The 18,900-nt window shown below is 39.7% G+C and overlaps 1 protein-coding gene across 4 annotated transcripts in view; it reads left to right on the plus strand.

Annotated features, from left to right (window-relative positions):
• The window catches only part of ENTPD1 (ectonucleoside triphosphate diphosphohydrolase 1), a 99,878-nt gene that overhangs the window by 72,403 nt on the left and 8,575 nt on the right, over window positions 1–18,900 (plus strand). For 3 of the 4 annotated variants that reach the window (XM_036438679.2, XM_036438677.2, XM_036438680.2), the window contains 4 exons: window positions 1,385–1,544; window positions 2,175–2,409; window positions 3,729–3,994; window positions 16,992–17,108. In XM_036438679.2, coding sequence (XP_036294572.1) covers window positions 1,385–1,544; window positions 2,175–2,409; window positions 3,729–3,994; window positions 16,992–17,108 — 778 coding nt within the window. Of the gene's footprint in view, window positions 1–1,384; window positions 1,545–2,174; window positions 2,415–3,728; window positions 3,995–16,991; window positions 17,109–18,900 lie in introns of all 4 variants that reach the window. The other variant, XM_036438678.2, reaches the window with a different exon arrangement.

Consider the following 18,900-nt stretch of genomic DNA (forward strand, 5'->3'; position numbering starts at 1 on the left):
GATAGGACATATGGTACAGACAGTAAAGTAATAATAATAGTAGTGAGAATATTAGCGGCTTGGGTTTGTTGTGCCCATGCTCTTATTACTGTGCTTTAATGATAGCTCTATATAGTAAGAGGTATTATTAACTACTAAAGGCCTGGTGCACAACATTCGTGCACTGGGGGCAGGTCCCTCAGCCTGGCCTGCGCCCTCTTGCAGTCTGGAACCCCTTGGGGGATGTCTGACTGCCGCAGAAGCCGGAGAGGCTTCCGCCTCTGAGACAGTGCTAAGAAATAGAGAGCCTGGCTTCTGGCTGAGGGGTGCTCCCCCATAGGAGTGCACTGACTACCAGGGGGAAGCTCCCTGTGTGAATGTGTGTGTCATAGCCATCAGTCATTCCTTCCTTCGGTCGATTTACATATTAAGGTTTTATTATGTAGGATTATTAACCAGATAAGGAAGCTGCGACTTATAAATGTTAAGTAAGTTACCCAGAGTCATACCTGGTAAATGGTAGTCAGGATTCTGAATGGAATTCTGAGAAAGTAGGGTCCAGATCACATAGTGCCTTGTAAGGCAGGCTGGGGAGTTTGGAGTTTATTTGAGAGATAATGGGAAGCCATTAAATGATGTTACAAAACTGGTGCCACTGGCAGAGAAGGTGGGCTGGAGGGAAGAAAACTAGGGATAAGGGAGCCAGTTAGTAGAGTATGGAAGTCACACAGGTCAGAGATTACAGGAGTCTAATGCCAGCTGGAAGGCAGCATCATCTGACCCAGAGGCTCTCAATGTTGAGTAGTAAACATCTTAGAAGCAACTGCATTCCATCTTCATTATGACAATCCTGGAAGATCCCTCCTTTAGGTCTCAAACAGACCCAAGAACTGAGACACAATATGAGGAAGATTCTTCCCCTTTCCCCCAGTCTGGCACCAATGGGGGTTGGGTGTCTGTCCCAGGACATTTGCCACCCAGTGTCTACTACAGTCCTAATTAAGAACCTCAAGCAGGACCTGGTATGTGACCAGCTAGGAGCTACCAGCGATGGCTAACATGGCACACTAGCTCTATGAGTGGTGATCAAACAATACCCAGCTACCACCACCACAATAATTAAAATTACTTTGATAAGTTTTTGGAGCCAGGATCAACAAGTGGTATTTTAAGAAGATGAACCTATTCAGTGATTGGAAGGATTTGGATTTGGAGAGAGGGGCTAAAAGATAGTTCTGCTTCTCCCAAAGGAGGCCCCTCAGACAGCCATGTGTTGGCATTTCCATCTGTTTATTCCAGTAAGTGATCATTCACTTCCTGGGAGAAGTGACTAGAAGCTGTGGCTGAGATGGGTAGTTGCAATTATTAAAACAAAACATGTAAGCTCAGCTCTTCCTTTGCATAGACTTGAAAATGAAAACCTGGCAGATGAAGTCCTGGAGAAGTTGACAGAGGTTCTCAGAAGCTTCCCCTTTGACTTCCAGGGTGCCAGAATCATCTCTGGCAAAGAGGAAGGTGCCTATGGTTGGATTACTATCAACTATCTGCTGGGGAAATTCACTAAGGTGAGTGGCTCCCTGGGGGCCAATGCCATTGCTATCTCAGGCAGTACTTGGATTGTCTGTCAGAATAAATGATGGATGAATTGGACAAATTAATTTACCCCCATATTTAAAAGGGTCACCAGAGATAGAATTCTCTTAGAAGAACTTTTACTATTGGAGAATAAAGAAGCCATAACTTCAGAATGAGACATAAAAGTCTATCATTAAAAAGAATAGCTAATATTTGCCTAGTACTTATGTGTCTTCTGCTATGCTAATCTTCAGAACAACCATATGAGATATTCTCTCATTTTAGAGTCCCAAATAGAGGCCTAGAAAATGGTAATTATGCTGTTCAAGGTTACATGGCTAATGAGCAAATAGGTGAGGATATGAATTTGAGTCTTTCTAGCCCCAAATCCCTCATTCCTGATTCTGACTGTACTGCTCCGATACTATTGCATTCTGAGCTATGTCTTTGAAACCCCTCTTTTCTTGCTTGATCTGATGTGGATTCAGGAATCTCCAGGAAGCTTTGTGTCACCCTTAGGCCCCTGCTCCTTTACATTAGGAAGTTCTTGAGTCTGAGGAATAATGTGAAAAAGTAGGTATCCAGAGATTTCTACCAATGGTAACTGTACTCTCCTTCAGAAACTGAGATGGCTCTACCCGCTGGGAAATGAAACCAATAATGAGGAAACGTATGGAGCTTTGGACCTTGGGGGAGCCTCTACACAAATCACTTTTGTGCCCCAAAACCAGACAATTGAGTCTCCAAATAATGCTCTGTACTTTCGTCTGTATGGCAAGGACTACAATGTGTACACACACAGCTTCTTGTGCTACGGGAAGGATCAAGCGCTCTTGAAGAAACTAATCAAGGACAGTGAGGCAAGTATAACTGAATCCAGACCTGACTTTTCCACATCTGGGCTGCCAGCCCCCACATCCTGTTGTTTTCTCTTCTACTTCAATGATTGATCTGAAGTTGGTTACTGTACTTTCCAAACCTTTCTAAGTACATCTGGTCGACACGTAAGAATCATTCCTCCAGACATCACCCTCCTATATTTGTTTACTGCACAATCTCCAAGGACACGACTCAGATCATTTCTTGGGAAATAATTTCTCAGCCCTGTGGGATTGACAATAAAAATTACACACTAGGGCATTATAATAGGGGAGGGTGTGAGCAGTTTATAACCTCTTTCCCACTTTTTAATCTCTATTTCCTACAAATTGCAGAAAACAGGGTTGTTAGAAACAACCTGGAGAGGAGGAGAAAAAATGCTCAGGGAAAACACAAAGTTAATGGATCAACACTTTATATCTTGTCCCCAGACGCTTTCTGCATTTTGAAGACAAGAAAGTTAAACATACTTGCAATTATGCGAGTACCAGGCACACCCTGATAAACAAACACAGAACAAGGATGTCACATCCAGCTGTTCCCTGTCTCCACTAAAAGGATAACAGTTCTCTATTCTCCTCCAAAGCATGCTCTGGTTCTCAGAAGCACTATCCAACAGATGACTTCCACAGGCGTGGGGGCTGAGAGATGCCTACTGAGCACAGGCTCCATAAGCCTCTGATCCACAGCAGTCACCTTTCTTCTCTTGAACATATTGGGTTGTGGGTTAAAGACCATTTTGATTCTACTGGCAAGTAATTTGAAGCACTTTCAGGTCTTACAGCTTCTGATTTTTTTTTTAATTTATATATATTTTTTTGCTTGGAGGTGGGGGCCAACTCCTGGAGAAATATCCAGGCTCAGAATTTTGAGAGTCTCTGTAGTTTCCCATTGTTCCTAACATTGACTGTACTGCTTCGATACTGCTGCAGTTTCAGACTGTCTTTGAAGCCCCTCTTTTCTTGCTGTTGATCTGATGTGGACCCAGGAACCTCGAGAGGAAATCATTTCTGACATATGTGATTAGAACTGAGGAACATTCCAAACCAACGGCATTTTTGGGCCCAGTTTGAATTATATTTGCTTTCTATGAATAGAGAAAGTTTATTTATATCTGATGCTACTTATGGTGCCTGTGGTACAAATCTGCCTATTCCCAAGACTGGAAAACCTCAGACAGAGGCATTCTGCAGCCAATGCCGAGTGCTGGGATACTGTACAATTTTTACACATTAATGAAGTCAGTTGCTTTTGTACCCAAAGCTTTGCACATGACCTCTTCAAGTGATTTTTTTCCATTCAGGTTTCAAAAGAAAACATCAATGACCCGTGTTTCAACCTTGGATACAGCAGGAAAATGAACACAAGTGACCTTATCAACAACCCCTGCAACAAGGAAAATAAACCGACTCTTCCATTCACCCAGTTGCAAATCCACGGCACTGGAAACTATCAGGAATGCCAGAAAAGTATCCTTAGGCTCTTCGACACCAGTGACTGCCCTTATTCCCACTGTGCCTTTGATAAAGTTTTCTTGCCACAACCTGAAGGACATTTTGGGGTAAGTTTGTGAAATGATAAAGTATATTGGTTAGGATGATTTTGGCTGCAAGTTATAGAATATGTGACTAAATAATAGGATTTATTTTTCTCTCACATGATATAATCATTGAGGTAGAAAATTCAGGATTAGTTCTTTGGCTTGATAATATGATGACTCTGGACCAGCTTTTCTATGATCTTCTAGTGATGTTAAGATGGCAGCTATTGCTCTCAGCATTATGTCTTCACAAGCAAAGCCAAAGAAAGAAGTTTCTCTTGCATACATCTTCAGTTTTGCAAAAAGGCCAACAAACATCTTTACAGACACCACTGGCCAGAATTTAGTGAAATTCACACCTCTTAACCAACCTGTGATAAAGGGGAACGGGTTAGGATGGTTTGTTTAGACTAGGGTGGGAACATTATTTGGTCTGGCCCTGTTAAGGCATTAGGGGTAAGTTAATTAACACATTAAGTGCCATGTCAGTCACCGGTGACTAAAATGGAAAGGAAGACAAAACAGGTTTGGCACTTAACATGCTAAATATTTAACCAAATATAGCAGGCTAATTTTTAAGTTGATAATTTTGTATGTCCCATGAATGATATTATTGTATAAATATCCAAATGGCCCTTGGCAGAAAAAAAGGTTCACAACCCATGCTCTATAAAGACATTTAGGAAGTAGAAACAAAAAAACCCAAGGAAATACTGAAGATACTAATTTTCATTACATTTTGAAAACTTAGGGGACTATTTGAATCCCAACTCCAAGTTCCTTCCTTTCTTAATCACTTCAAAATAAGATAATATATTTGAGCAGAGGTAGGAGAGGTGCCCCTTGATCTACACATTACTCAAATTTCATATTTTATTCCTGGAGCCCAAGAATTACTGTAATCATAGTATAGAAGTACAGTATATTGCAAAATTAGCTGCCATTAATGGAATGCCAATTACTGACTAAGCACTATATGCACATTATCTCACTCATACTTAAGATATCATTCAAAGAAGAGCTTTTGTCTGCTTTTACACCTTTTCTCCCTTTTTTCAGAAAACAGATCAGCATGTGAGAAGAGAGGTTTAACTCTCCTCTAGGACTCCAGTAGGAGAATTTCTCCCAAGGTCTCTTGGCCCAGCCCAATGTCACAGAAGGAGCTCCTTGGGAAGAGCACCGGCCCTATAATAATCACACCTAGGTTAATCCTGGCTTTGCCACTTGTGAACTATGTGAATTCTGGGAAAATGACAATGGGCAAGGTAATCTGCGCTTACCTTAACCATGGCCCAGACCACAGCTTCCCTTCTCCTCAAGTTTCCTAAGGGAAATACATGACAGAATAATGACTGACACAGTAAAAATTGGTTATGAGCTGGTCCAAACCCAAATTTAAAACAAACCAGAACCTCACCTGGATGCCTATAGCTGAGCTGGCACTGGCTGCTCATGTTGGCCTTTTTTTTTTTAAGGCCAAGGCCTCTGCCTTGGATCCAACTACTAGAAGAGAAAGGAAGGTACCACAAAGGGGAAGAAGGTGGCCAGGAATGCTGGGGACAGCCAAGGGCTCTTTCCATTCCAGTTACTGCTAGAAAGCACACCTGAAGGGAAAGGAATATACTCGTGTGGATTGATCTTTAAACTTGCCTGAAAACTTTGCCTCCTGGGAAACATGGCCCAATTCTTGCCTTCAAGCTTGAGCAAATGCTTCCTACAGGGGTGGGTGGGAGAGAGTAGAGGGTGGGTAGATGGGATAGTGGTGTTGGAATTTCCTGCCTTTAAATGTGATGCCTCCAACCAAGGTAGGAGACTTGGAGTTGGAAAAGGGTGGAAGAGCCTTGAATTCCCCCGGAGGATTTTTTGTTTTGTCCCCTTTGACCCTCATTGGCACTGTCCTCTTCACAGCCTTCTGAACCTTAATTTGGCAATCTTCTCGGAATAGGGTCTGTCTTTTCTGAATATAGCCCCCTAGGATCAGTACTGTACCTGTACCTATTCCTGTCTTGGCAGTTTCTTTCTGTATTTGGATTTTTAAAATTGATTTCAGCTAGACTAGAGGAAGAGAGAAGGAGAGAGGGATAGAAACATCAATGCTGAGAGAGAATCCAGTGCCTCCTGCATGTCCTCTTCTAAGAGTTGAGCTCACAAGCCGGGCATGTGCCCCGACTGAGAATCGAACTGTGATCTCCTGGTTCATGGGTTGATGCTCAATCACTGAACCATACTGGCCAGGCTGAATTTTTAAAAAAATATATATTTTATTGATTTTTCACAGAGAGGAAGGGAGAGAGATAGAGAGCCAGAAACGTCAATGAGAGAGAAACATTGACCAGCTGCCTCCTGCACCCCCCCCCACCGGATGTGCCCGCAACCAACGCACATGCCCCTGACCGGAATCGAACCTGGGACCCTTCAGTCCGCAGACCGATGCTCTACCACTGAGCCAAACCGGTTTCAGCCAGGCTGGATTTTTTAAATCCTCACCTGAGGATAAGTTTTTCATTGATTCTAGAGATTGAGGAAGGTAGAGGACAAGAGAGAGATAAATATCTATGTAAGTCAGAAATGATTGGTTGCCTCATGCACGCACCCTGACACTGGAGAAAACCATAACCCAGGCATGTGCCCTGACTGGGAATTGAACCCAGAACTTTCGGAGCATGAGATAATGCTCTAACCATTGAGATACACTGGCCAGAGCACTATTTTTGGATATTTTTTGTGCCCTCTGTAAATTCTCTCTAAATCCGAAAGATTTTAAAAATATGTTGCCTTGTTTATAAAATGAGGACAGGATTACCTATCTCATTGCTAATTGTAAGTGACAACTGAGGTGGATTGATGAATGTTTTACCACCAGCTCTCTGGGAATAGAGGGGCTGATTGATTTGTAGCATTTCCAATTTGTATGGTATAAATACTCCCACCATAGCCTATTTAAAACATTTTTTAATTGACTTCAGAGAGGAAGGTAGAGAAACATCAATGATGAGAATCATTGAAAAGTTACCTCCTGCACGCCCTCCTCCTCTGGGGATCGAGTTCGAAACCTGGGCATGTTCCCTGACCGGGAATCGAACTGTGACCTCCTGGTTCATGGGTGGATCCTCAACTATTGAGACATACTGGCTGGGTGACCATGACCTATTTTAGACTATCAACATGACATCAACTAGCTCACAAGGCTCCTGAAATTTTAACAAATAGCTCTCATTAGTAGGTAAGAGCCAGCTCTACCTTATCACTGCAAATAGTGAAAACCTAACATACTAGGTGGGCCCTTAAAAAAGTTAGTTCTTTCTCCTAAGAGACTTCATTCTAGGCCTTCATTCCTGCAGGAAGCTACCATTGCAAAGTCCTGCATCTTGAAGCATAATTATTTGTAATACGAAAATTTAGTTGTATTTTAATTATTTCCAAAACCAGTTAGCCTGGGTATTCTCTAGCCACAGAGAATTTTCAGAGGAGCTAATTTCTGCCACAATTGCATTTAGCAATGATGATCTAATTTTTAGTTTGTAAACTAAGTATTAAGAATGGTCAGTACACTTTTCAGTTTGGCTACACTGTCACCCTGGTTGCAAAACAGAATCCAAATTGTAGGCAAATAAGAAATACCAAAAAAGGAAGAGGAAACATCTGTGAGGAATTACTTATGTAATTTAGGAATTTTCAAAAAGATCACATTATATCATGTAAATAAGAAAGGGTATAAACAAATTCAATAGGGAATAGAAACCGAAGAACATTAAATGTTGTTTGTTTACATATATATACATACCAGGTGTGTATTTACATGTATTTGTGTATATTTATTTAAAATATATTTTATTGATTTTATTACAGAGAGGAAGGTAGAGGGATAGAGTTAGAAACATCGATGAGAGAGAAACATGGATCAGCTGCCTCCTGCACAACCCCCACTGGGGATGTGCCTGCAACCAAGGTACATGCCCTTGACCGGAATTGAACCTGGGACCCTTCAGTCTGCAGGTAGATGCTCTAACCACTGAGCAAAACCGGTTTCAGCTATTTATGTATATTTAGATCTGAGCTTCCTAGTAGCCAAGGGGAAAAATAAGACATAATCAGATAGATAATTTTCATTATACCCAGCAAACCCAGTCCTAGGCCCAAGCACAGCTTTATAGCAACTTTAACCCAGAGACATAGTACTAAAAATCTGACTCAGTGATAGCAATTCTGTGATGGACTGAGGCAATATAGATTTTTGATACTCATGTTGATAGAAGAAAAGAATTTATAGTAGCTGGAAGAGGGGACAGACATATATTCTTCAAATCACTTTTTATAAATACTGATTATCCAAGCTAGTAAATAGCCTTTTGAGGCTGTTCTCTTAAGATGTCCTAGAGCACATGTGTCAAACACAAGGCCCGCGGGCCAAATCCTTGATAGCATGTGAGTTGGTTAACAGCACTGTTAAGGAAAAGATTGTTCCACTCATTTTAAATTCACATTTCTGGTTAACATTGTCAGTTTATGACTGTTAAGTAAACCATTTGGCACGCGATTTAGGCTGGATTTTAGATTTTGGCCCCTTCTCTGATTGAGTTCGACACCCCTATCCTAGAGTGTTCCTATTCTGAGTTTCTGCTTAAATACAGACCCACAGGTTATAGACACCAATCAAGTAAAGGTTTATAAAGTAAAGTTGATTCCTAATATGGAAATCAGGGAGCTGATCACAGAGTTTGACCTCAATGGGAGGGCATCCCACTTGCACTTAAAGGAGAAGTTGGGAATTCCTAGACCCATGTCAGCATTTTCTGGGAAAAGAACATCTGATGGATTGAATCTCCAAAATCCTACCCCAAAAGTAGGATAAGGATGTTTTTTTTCTTAAAGACGTTTGAAGAATCACCTACCAGAGTCATAGGAAGAAACTTGAACCATCTGATGTGTCTTTGAACCATCTGATTACAAGCAGTGTATCTTTCTGAGGTATTAAAAGAAGAAGGTGGCTGAAACCGGTTTGGCTCAGTGGATAGAGTGACGGCCTGCGGACTGAAAGGTCCCAGGTTCGATTCCGGCCAAGGGCATGTACCTTGGTTGCGGCACATTCCCAGTAGGGGGTGTGTAAGAGGCAGCTGACTGATATTTCTCTCTCATCAATGTTTATAACTCTCTATCCCTCTCTCTCCCTCTCTGTAAAAAATAAATAAAATATATTAAAAAAAAAAAGAAGAAGAAGAAGAAGGTGGTTTTTGTCATTCAATATAATTCTGGGGATTAAAAATGAAAGCATTATGAATAAGGTTAAGGTTTCTTTTGATTATATAATATAAATCCAGGGGGGGGGGGGACGGACGCATTCTAAACTCTATCACTCCATTCCATTAATATTTTATTTTTCTGGGTTCAATTCCAGTGCATGTTGGTATAAGCAACATTCCACTTTAGAAGAGACTTTTCCAAGGGATTTAAGAGAAGGACATCTTAGATAGTAAACCAATAAAATGGATTTCTGAAGAACATATATGAACAAGAAAACTACAATTTAGGCCCTGACATGTGGAAGACTTTCAAAAAAGATAAGACAGATAGATGGAATAAAAAAAAAAGAATATGAATGAACTGGTCTTGGGACAGGAGAGGAGAAACAGATGACCATATTCTGGAGCACAACTGTCTAAGAAAGAAAGATGAATAGATGCATTCCCAGTCCACACAGCAGGTTTTGCACTTGATTCTAATTCTAAGACTTGGTTTCTGCTGTGCTACAGAGAAATATGTACATGTGCCTGTGTGTGTGTGTGTGTGTGTGTGTGTGTGTGTAAAAGTAACATGATTATCTTAGACATTTAAAAAATATATATAAAGGATTTAAAACATTACTTCAATTTTGATGTTTATAAAATACTATATTATTTTATATGTTATTCTTTACATAATAGCATTATTCCATGATTGCATATAGTTTAGTTGACTCTATTTTGAGAGAGGACTCTAAATCATTACCTGCAAAGTCAAGACAGCATCTAAAAGAAAAATATCCAGGCTGTCTAAACCAGTCATTCTTTGTGTGCCTATGGCAAAATATACAGCATAGAAAATTTACCACTTTAATTAATTTTAGGTATATAGTTCTGTGAAATTAAGTACACTTACATTATTGTATAGCCATCACCATCATCCATTTCATTCCATCTATCTATCTTTTATCTTCCATAACAGAAATGCCACTCATTAAATCACACATTAACTCCCTGACCCTCTTCTCCTCCTTCCCTTCAGCCCTGGCATCTACCATCCTACTTTCTGTTGCTATGAATTTGGCTATTCCAGGTACCTCATATAAATGGAATCACACAATTTTTGTTCCCTTGTGACTGGCTTTTTTTCAGCTAGCATAATGTCTTTAATAGAGCAGTCATTCTTAACTCTTTAAGGCTAGCATGTCAAACTCAAAGGCTAATATGGGCTAAATAAACAAGGTTTAAGTTTACATAGGCCAAACACATTTAAAAAATCCCCAAAAGCTTCATTTTTCATAGAAATGTCGGTTTATTTCAATAGAGACATGCTGCATACAAGGCCTGAAACAATTGAGTAATCGTTAATGAATATTTGCTGTGGGCCACATGTGGCCCGCAGGCTGAAAATCTGACATGCCTGCTTTAATGGATCACAAGACTCTTTGAAGAATGTGATGAAAGTTAAGGGTCTTCTAAGTAATGTTAGAGAGTGAGAATGTTGGAGCATGCTTCCAGAGAGGCCGTGTACTGTGCCCCAGATAGAGTTATCAGTGCTGACACCTGGCCAGGCCTTGAGATACAGTCTCATGACCCCTTCCCAGCACGTAGGCCTTCTTTCAAGGGCAGAGCAGGACTGACTCCGTTTTGTACAGTGCCTTCGATTTTGTACAAAATGTATCAATTACCCAACCCACCCTTAAATCAGCCAATAGAAATAGAGAGGGAAGTAACCCAGTGTAACCGGACCCTGGCCCTCACCCCACCAATCAGAACCAGCCAACTCAGTGGTCCAAGCATCACCCCACCACCCAAGCCTAAACCCTATAAAAAGCCCTTGTTCTCCCAAGGTGTATGCGTGCGCTCTCTCTCTCTCTCTCTCTCTCTTCCTCTCTCTCTCTCTCTCTCTCACCATTGCACTGGTGATTGCTGGAGACAGGAGTTCATGCTAGCATGTAATAAAAAGGCTCTTTTGCTTTTGCTTTTGCATCGGACTCGGCTCCCTGGTGGTCCTTGGGGATCTTGAAATCTGGGCATAACAAGTAGAAATGCTGAAATCTTTGCATTCAGTTTAAAAGACATCATAATCCCTTGAGGTGGGCCTGTGAACTCCACATTAGAGCCTTTAGCCTAAAACAAAAAGTACATAAAAACTAGAGATTAAAGTTGAACCAAGAGCCCAAGAGGAGCAATGTCTGGAAGTGAATGCCACACAAGTGTCAGAAGTCAAGTATGGAAGTATGGAAAACAAACACAGATACATATGCCAGAGAGATAAAAGACCCTGCAATTGATGCCACTTCATCCTCTAAAATGCAGCCTGCCAGGCAGATACAACCTAATATCTCTTAATACAAGTTAGAGAAGCAAGTTAGAATGGGGATAGGAGAATATGTCAATTGGTTAGTTTGGGGCAGAATCTTGAGACTAGACTGTAATGCCTATTCCTTCTGTATCTACAATGCTTCACTTAATCTTTTTCCCCAATATATTTTTTATTTGACCTTTGGAAAAATGATTTAAGAAACCCCTTTTCTTCCTTTATGGACAAATTTGGCTTTAGGTTAACTTTCTGGGTTTGTTTCCCTGGAAACCTGATAAAGATGGAATGTCGGTTGCAATACCAGGCAACAGTTCTCATGATAAAAATGACTGAAACAGATTGCATCAGGTCTGGAAGAAATTATAAATGACCTATGCCTACTCTGTGGGCTTCTCTAATCTGCCCACAGAGGCTCTATATATTTGGACATCTAACAAAAGGCTTTATTTTTATAGCACTTGACACCACAACCCATCATATACCATGTTTCATGTTATTTGTTAGAGTTCTGCTGCTTTCCACTAGAGGGCAGGATTTTCATCTGTTTTGATCACTGCTTATAACAGGATACTCAGTAAATATTTGTTGAATGAAAGAATGAAAAATGAATGAATAAATGAATGATATGCAGCCAAAAGTCAAGGAAGAGGTAGAATAAAAAATTATAATTGTTTTTGGCAGTTCGAGATTACTGGTGATTTTGATGAGCAGAGTTTCAGAAGCCATTCATAGTGGACAAAGGGCTCCTCGGGAGATTCTCCAAAGTTGGGGGAGAGGGAGGAGGAAAAGGGTAATTGATATCATAAAAACAAGAAATAGAATTGAGAGAGAATAGACTGCTGTACTGAAACTAATTGGAATCTACATTCTTCTCAAGTGCACATGGAACATTCTCTAAGATAGATATATTAGGTCACAAAAGAAGTCAACAAATTTAAGAGGACAGAAGTCATACCAGGTATCTTTTCTTGCCACAGTGGGATTAAACTTGGAACTAACAGCAGAAGGAAAATGAAAAACTCACAAATATGTGGAAATTAAACTACATGTTTTTGAATAACTAAAATTCTCAACAAAAAACTAGCAAACTGAATCCAACAGCACATTACAAGGACTATGTAACTGACTAAGTGAGATTTATCCATGGGATGCAACAATGGTTCAACATGCAAAATCAATTAATGTGATATGCCACATCACATCATCTCAATAGAAGCAGAAAAAAGCATTTGGTGAAATTTATTATTCTTTTAATGATAAAAACTCTCAATAAACTAGGAATGGAAAGAAATGATCTCAACACAATAAAAACCATATATGAAAAAATGCACAGCTAACATTATACTCAGTGGTGAAGATGGAAAGATTTTCCTTTAAGATCAGAAACGAGGCAAGGATGCCAACTCTTCCCACTTCAATTTAATTATTACTAGAAGTCCTCCCTAGAGCAATTAGATAAGAAGAAGAAATAAAAGGCATCCATGTCAGAATGGAAGAAGTAAAACTGTCTCTGTTTGTAGATGACCTGAACTTATATAAAGAAAACCCTAAAGACTTCACACACAAAAAATCTAATAAATGAATTCACTGAAATTGCAGGACATAAAAATCAACATATAAAAATCAGTTGCACTCCTATGCACTAACAATGAACCATCAGAAAAGGAAATTAGCAAATCCGTTTACTACAATAACACAAAAAATAAAATCCTTAATAATACATTTAATGTGGACTTCCATTGGAACTAGAAATGGAGGAGAATATTCAGATACCAGTAAATTTTGGGGAAATTTCATCCCTTGTGCCAGACAGATTGAGCTCGGTGTATTGGAATTGTCCTCTTGTGTTTTTTTATGTTGTGTTTTTTTTGTTTTGTTTTTTGTTTTGTTTTTAATTCAGTGACTAAACCAGAAACCCAGTGTTTGATCAATCTACCCAGTAGGTGGTTTGCTTTTTGTTGAGGGATGTCTGGTCTCCCGATAGTGGCACAGATTAGAGCATGAGCAGGGCTGGCTGCATTAGAAGAGGTGGGGAGGGACTTTGTTACAGGGGGTTTGACTGTTCTTTCTTAATGGTATGTATTTGAAATGCTTTCTGGGTACAGCTGCCTGATCCCTTCTGTTTGGCAGAAAAATGCGTTATCCAAGTATTTTTTCCTACTATAGAAAGCCTGTAAATAAGGGCTTTGAAAAAATAAATTTAACAAACCAGTAAGATTCTGTGTCTCATATGTAAACATTTTGTGTACTTAGCACTTGAAAATAAACAAATCCAGACTTTTAAAAATGTCACAGACTGTTAAAAGCCTGACTCTACTTTGAGAATTCCTTAACATCTGTTAAAATGCCTTATTCTTCAATGGGCGTTTTTTTAGATTCTGGATTTAAAAAAAAAAGTTTTTAGAAATATAATCACTTGTTCAGTTTGAATACAAGAGATCTAACATAGTCAGTCCTCTTAAAGAAACAAATAAGAAAGTAGGGTTCATAATCAGGACTGCCTTTTGGGAGGAGAAAGCTAAGTATTGCTATTGCCAAATGATGTTTTTGATAATGTAAGGAAACACAGGGACCATAAGACCTTTTTGTTTTAGAGTGTGAAAGACTACCTTCGTGCCCTTTGGCACACTTTTGATTGTAGAGGATAAATGGCATCAGTATCGACAAATCACATAGATACAAAAATTGTACAGATTATGACACTATTGAAGGTTTACCCTTATTCTACAGAACAGCTTTTTAAGAGATACTGTGGGGGCCCCAGACCAGCACATTTCAGGAAGAAATTCTACACAGGTTGAAATGCTAAAAACAGAAAACATATTGTGTTGACTCACGTAATTTAGTCAATTTTATTAGGGATTTTAAAAAAATATATATTTTATTGATTTTTTACAAAGAGGAAGAGAGAAGGATAGAGAGTTAGAAACATCGAGGAGAGAGAATCATCGATCAGCTGCCTCTTGCACAACCCCTACTGGGAATGTGCCCGCAACCAAGGTACATGCCCTTGACTGGAATCAAACCCGGGACCCTTCAGTCCGCAGGCTGACCCTCTATCCACTGAGCCAAACCGGTTTTGGCTTTATTAGGGCTTTTTTTTTTTTTTTTTTTTTAAATGAAAACCAGTGACTGAGTACTGTACGTGCTATGCTCTCACTTGGGGATTCAAGCTCCCTGCAGGCCGGGTGAGAGTAGGCAACAGCTGTCAACACTCCTGTTTGAGAGGCTGGTTCACCATCCCAGGCCAGCCATCCAGCCACACACTGGACACAAGAAGGGGGCGCCTTTTCCTCCGGTGGAAATGGAGCGATGGAAGTAGATTGTAAACAGAAACTCAGTATGTTGAAATGGTGCCCGTGTCAGCTGGGCCTTCACCGAAAAACAAGCCAGAAGCTCTGAAGAGTCCACCCCATTCACCTGCTCACCCTGAGGTTCTGGTCCAGCCAGAAGATGCCCTGTCCCTTGTACTCCCGTGTGCCTGCTCCCTCAAGGTTTATGAGTTGGGAATACATGGGGAAACGATGTACACTGATAGTATTCCCATGACACAAACTGCCAGCAGACTAACTTGTATTTTAATTTGAAAAAGACAAAACAAAACAACCTTTTGCATAGGTCATGTCCATGTTATGGGACCATATTTCTTATGTTTAGCATTCTTTACATTTCAACTTTTTAAAGGAAAAAAAACACCTTCTGAGGTGTTGCTCAAGTCCTCTGTGTAAATGTGTTCTCTCTCCATGCTGCCAATAAGCCAAATCAAAAGCTATGCATTAAAAAAAAAAATGTATTCGAGAATTGATGAGAAAGTGATTATTTACAGATCAAAGTCTTTGTGTTATAAAGCAACCAAATTTTAAAAAGAATGTCACCTTTTTTTTTTTTTTCTTGTTGTGGAATCCAGAGGTTGTAAAAAGAAAAGAAAAAAGACCTTTTGTTCCATTTTTTATGTTGGCATGAGATTTTTGTCCACTTTTTTTTTTCCATATGTCTGTGTATAAAAAATTCTGTTCATTGTTTACTATGGGATTATTATTACATTTTGAGGTAAACAAAAGAATTTATATTGCTTGATAAACTGTTAGCCTGTAAATATCCAAGGTTTCGTCACTTCAATTAAAGTAATGGACCAATAAAAAAGAAAAGAAAAGCAGGAGAAAATCAAACAAAAATATCAATGAAAAAGAAAATTTATTAAGAAGGACAAATACACTTACATTCATGTTTTAAAATTATATATATATATATATATATATATATATATATATATGAATATTTATTAAAAAAAACAAATGCAATTGTGAAAAAGCTAGCATGGACCTATCCAATAGAGGGCAATTCTTCTATTCTCTGAGTCAGAATTGAGCCCCCATGGCGGTCCCTGCTAACTCCTGTCCTTTACCCACCAACAGCCTGTTCTTTGTCCACCTGTGTCTCTGCCCATGAAAATCACATAGGAATACACTTGGCTTGTTTGGAAATCACATTTGCTTTCTATAGTCACTTCTACTTTAATAATTTTATAGAAGGCAAACATAATCTCTAATCCAAATACTGCTAGCACAGGGAAACCTTTTTACTCCTCTTCAATCTGCACAGTGGACTCTGTGACTCGGCCCAGGGCCTAGCTTACATAAGCAAATGACATGCTCTTACGACCTCCAAAATGATTTCTCCTAAAAACTGGCATCCTTCAGGGAAAGAGAAAAAACACCAGAGTTGGGGTTTCAGATGTCTCATCCAGAAAGCTCTGCTTAATTAGCTTTTCCTCTTTAAATACATACTATATTAAAAGGGTACAAAGAGAAGCTATAGGGTGGTATAAAGTATGACAAAAAATTAGATGTATGTATTAGGATGGAGGTAAGATATTTTTTCCTATATCACATTTAATACTAGTCATCTCTAAATGATGAAATTTAGGTTATTTTAATAAAATATCTCCTTTTTCACTCATTTCAACTTTTAACTTTTTCTATAGTTCTTATTTATGATGATGATGATTTGTAAAAACTTTTCAGTTGTGTCTTAACTCATGATAAATTTGCAATAAATATTTGTTAAAGTTGACTACTTAAAGAAAGCAATACAAAAACACCTTTAATTGTCATTCAGAGATAACTTAATGCTCTTATATAGAATTTTCCAGTTTTTATTTATTTAAAAAATCATATAAAATATTTTGAAGGTGGGATTTTTGTAACCTCTTCCTCTCTTTTTTAATCTCCTCTTTCCCCCATATTTCTTTCTCCCTGACTCTCCCATTAAAATTATAGAGAAAATTAGCTACCGGCTGGCTCAGAAACGCATGCCAGCAGCAAAGTGACCCCTTTGCTAGGGTTTGAAATATCAAAAACCCTGTAAACTGACTTAGCAAAGATTTCTAGGCACTTTCATTAAAGGTATGGTCTTCTGGAAAGGGACTCATGTCCCTCTGTCCTGGACATTGCAAAACTGCATTTTTCTCTTGCAGGCATTTTCAGCTTATTACTATGTGATGAATTTTTTAAATCTCACATCAGATGCCTCCCTCACCCAGAAAAAGATAACAGACACGATGGAAAAGTTCTGCTCTGAGCCCTGGAAAGATGTAAGTAACTAGAAATAGCTTTTGTTACCATTGTTCTGAGTCCTTGACAACAAGGAAGATGTGAGTCTGCCCTTTAAGTTGTGCTAATTTGACCACAATACAGAAGTGAGTTGATCAGCATTTCTTGATAACTTGGCATTCAGGGGCTTAAAAAAAAAAGTCTTATTTTTCTCACCTAAAGTGAGGTCTGGCAGTAGGCAGCTGCTGGCATGGGGTCAGCAGTTTGACTCTATCTCAGCCATTCTCAGTTCTGTTGTTATGTCTCTTTTCACCTCTTTCCCCCCCCCCTCTCTCTCTCTCTTTCTCTCTCTCTCTCTGTTGTTCCCTTCCTGAGGATATGTTTTCCGTTGACTTTTAAAGAAAGAGTGGAAGGGAGTGGGGAGGTGGAGAGAGAAAGAGACACATCAATGTGAGAGAGACACATGGACTGGCTGCCTCCGGCACATGCCCCAATGGGGGTGGGCATGAACCTGCAATCCTGGTATGTGCCCTTGACCATCAAACCTGAGATCCTTTGGTGCTCAGGCTGATACTCTAACCACAAAACACACTGGCCAGGGCTAGTCTATTTTATGATGGACACAAGATATAGCTTCAGGGATTGCAGCTATGTTCAAGGTCAGAAGAAGGGTAGAGCCAGATATGACTATTCCTTTTCATAGGAAGCAAAATATTTCCCAGAGGCTCCTTAACAGTTTCTCTTATATCTCTCATTGGCCAAGACTGGCTGAGAAAGCAGGATTTTATGACTGGTTTAGAGTCTTAGATCCATCATGATCTGTTTCCTGGAGCTAGGCATGTTGTCACCCACTCCCCTATCCAAACACCCAAATAAGAGTTTTATTTGCAGGAAAGATGGGCAATTCACAGACACCACCTGCCACAGACACCACTGCCTAGGTCCAGATATCTCCTACTTACTCATAAATTTGAAAGTACAAACTTTTTCTTGTCAGAGGCACTGAGTCATTCAAGATTTGGCACTATTTGATGAAAGTTCCCAGGAAGAAGAGAGCTATGGGGTCTACTGTGATTAAAAAAAACAAAAAACAAAACCTCATCTAGGGGTGGTGCAAAACAGCGGCTGTTTTAAGCTAATACAGTTGCAAAAGTGAATGGTGATTTCATTCTGAAAAAATGTAATTATCTAAAAACGGATACTGCTCCCATCTGCACTGACGAAGCGGGGAAGGAAGGTTGTGCAAGAGCCTGGAGGTTTGGAATCCTCCTTTCTGAATTAAAGAAAGGGTAATCAGCTGAAACCGGTTTGGCTCAATGGATAGAGCATCGGCTTGGGGACTGAAAGGTCCCAGGTTCGATTCCAGGTCCAAGGTCAAGGGCATGTACCTTGGTTGCAGGCATATCCCCAGTAGGGGATGTGCAAGAAAGGGTAATCAGCCAAAACCGGTTTGGCTCAATGGATAGAGCATCGGCTTGGGGACTGAAAGGTCCCAGGTTCGATCCCAGGTCCAAGGTCAAGGGCATGTACCTTGGTTGCAGGCATATCCCCAGTAGGGGGTGTGCAAGAGGCAGCTGATCGATGACTCTCTCTCATCAATGTTTCTAACTCTCTATCTCTCTCCCTTCCTCTCTGTACAAAATCAATAAAATATATTTTAAAAATAAATAAAGAAAGAAAGAAAGAAAGAAAGAAAGAAAGAAAGAAAGAAAGAAAGAAAGGGTAATCAGAGCTTTTCAAAAGACCTGCTCAAATAAGCCCCAACACCTTACAAAACACTTAGCAGAGGCATTTTGCAGTTGGTGATGATCTGTGGAGGAAGACCTTGAAATC

The sequence above is a fragment of the Pipistrellus kuhlii genome, unplaced genomic scaffold (genome assembly GCF_014108245.1).
Source record: "Pipistrellus kuhlii isolate mPipKuh1 unplaced genomic scaffold, mPipKuh1.p scaffold_m20_p_15, whole genome shotgun sequence".
Taxonomy (NCBI): Eukaryota; Metazoa; Chordata; class Mammalia; order Chiroptera; family Vespertilionidae; genus Pipistrellus; species Pipistrellus kuhlii.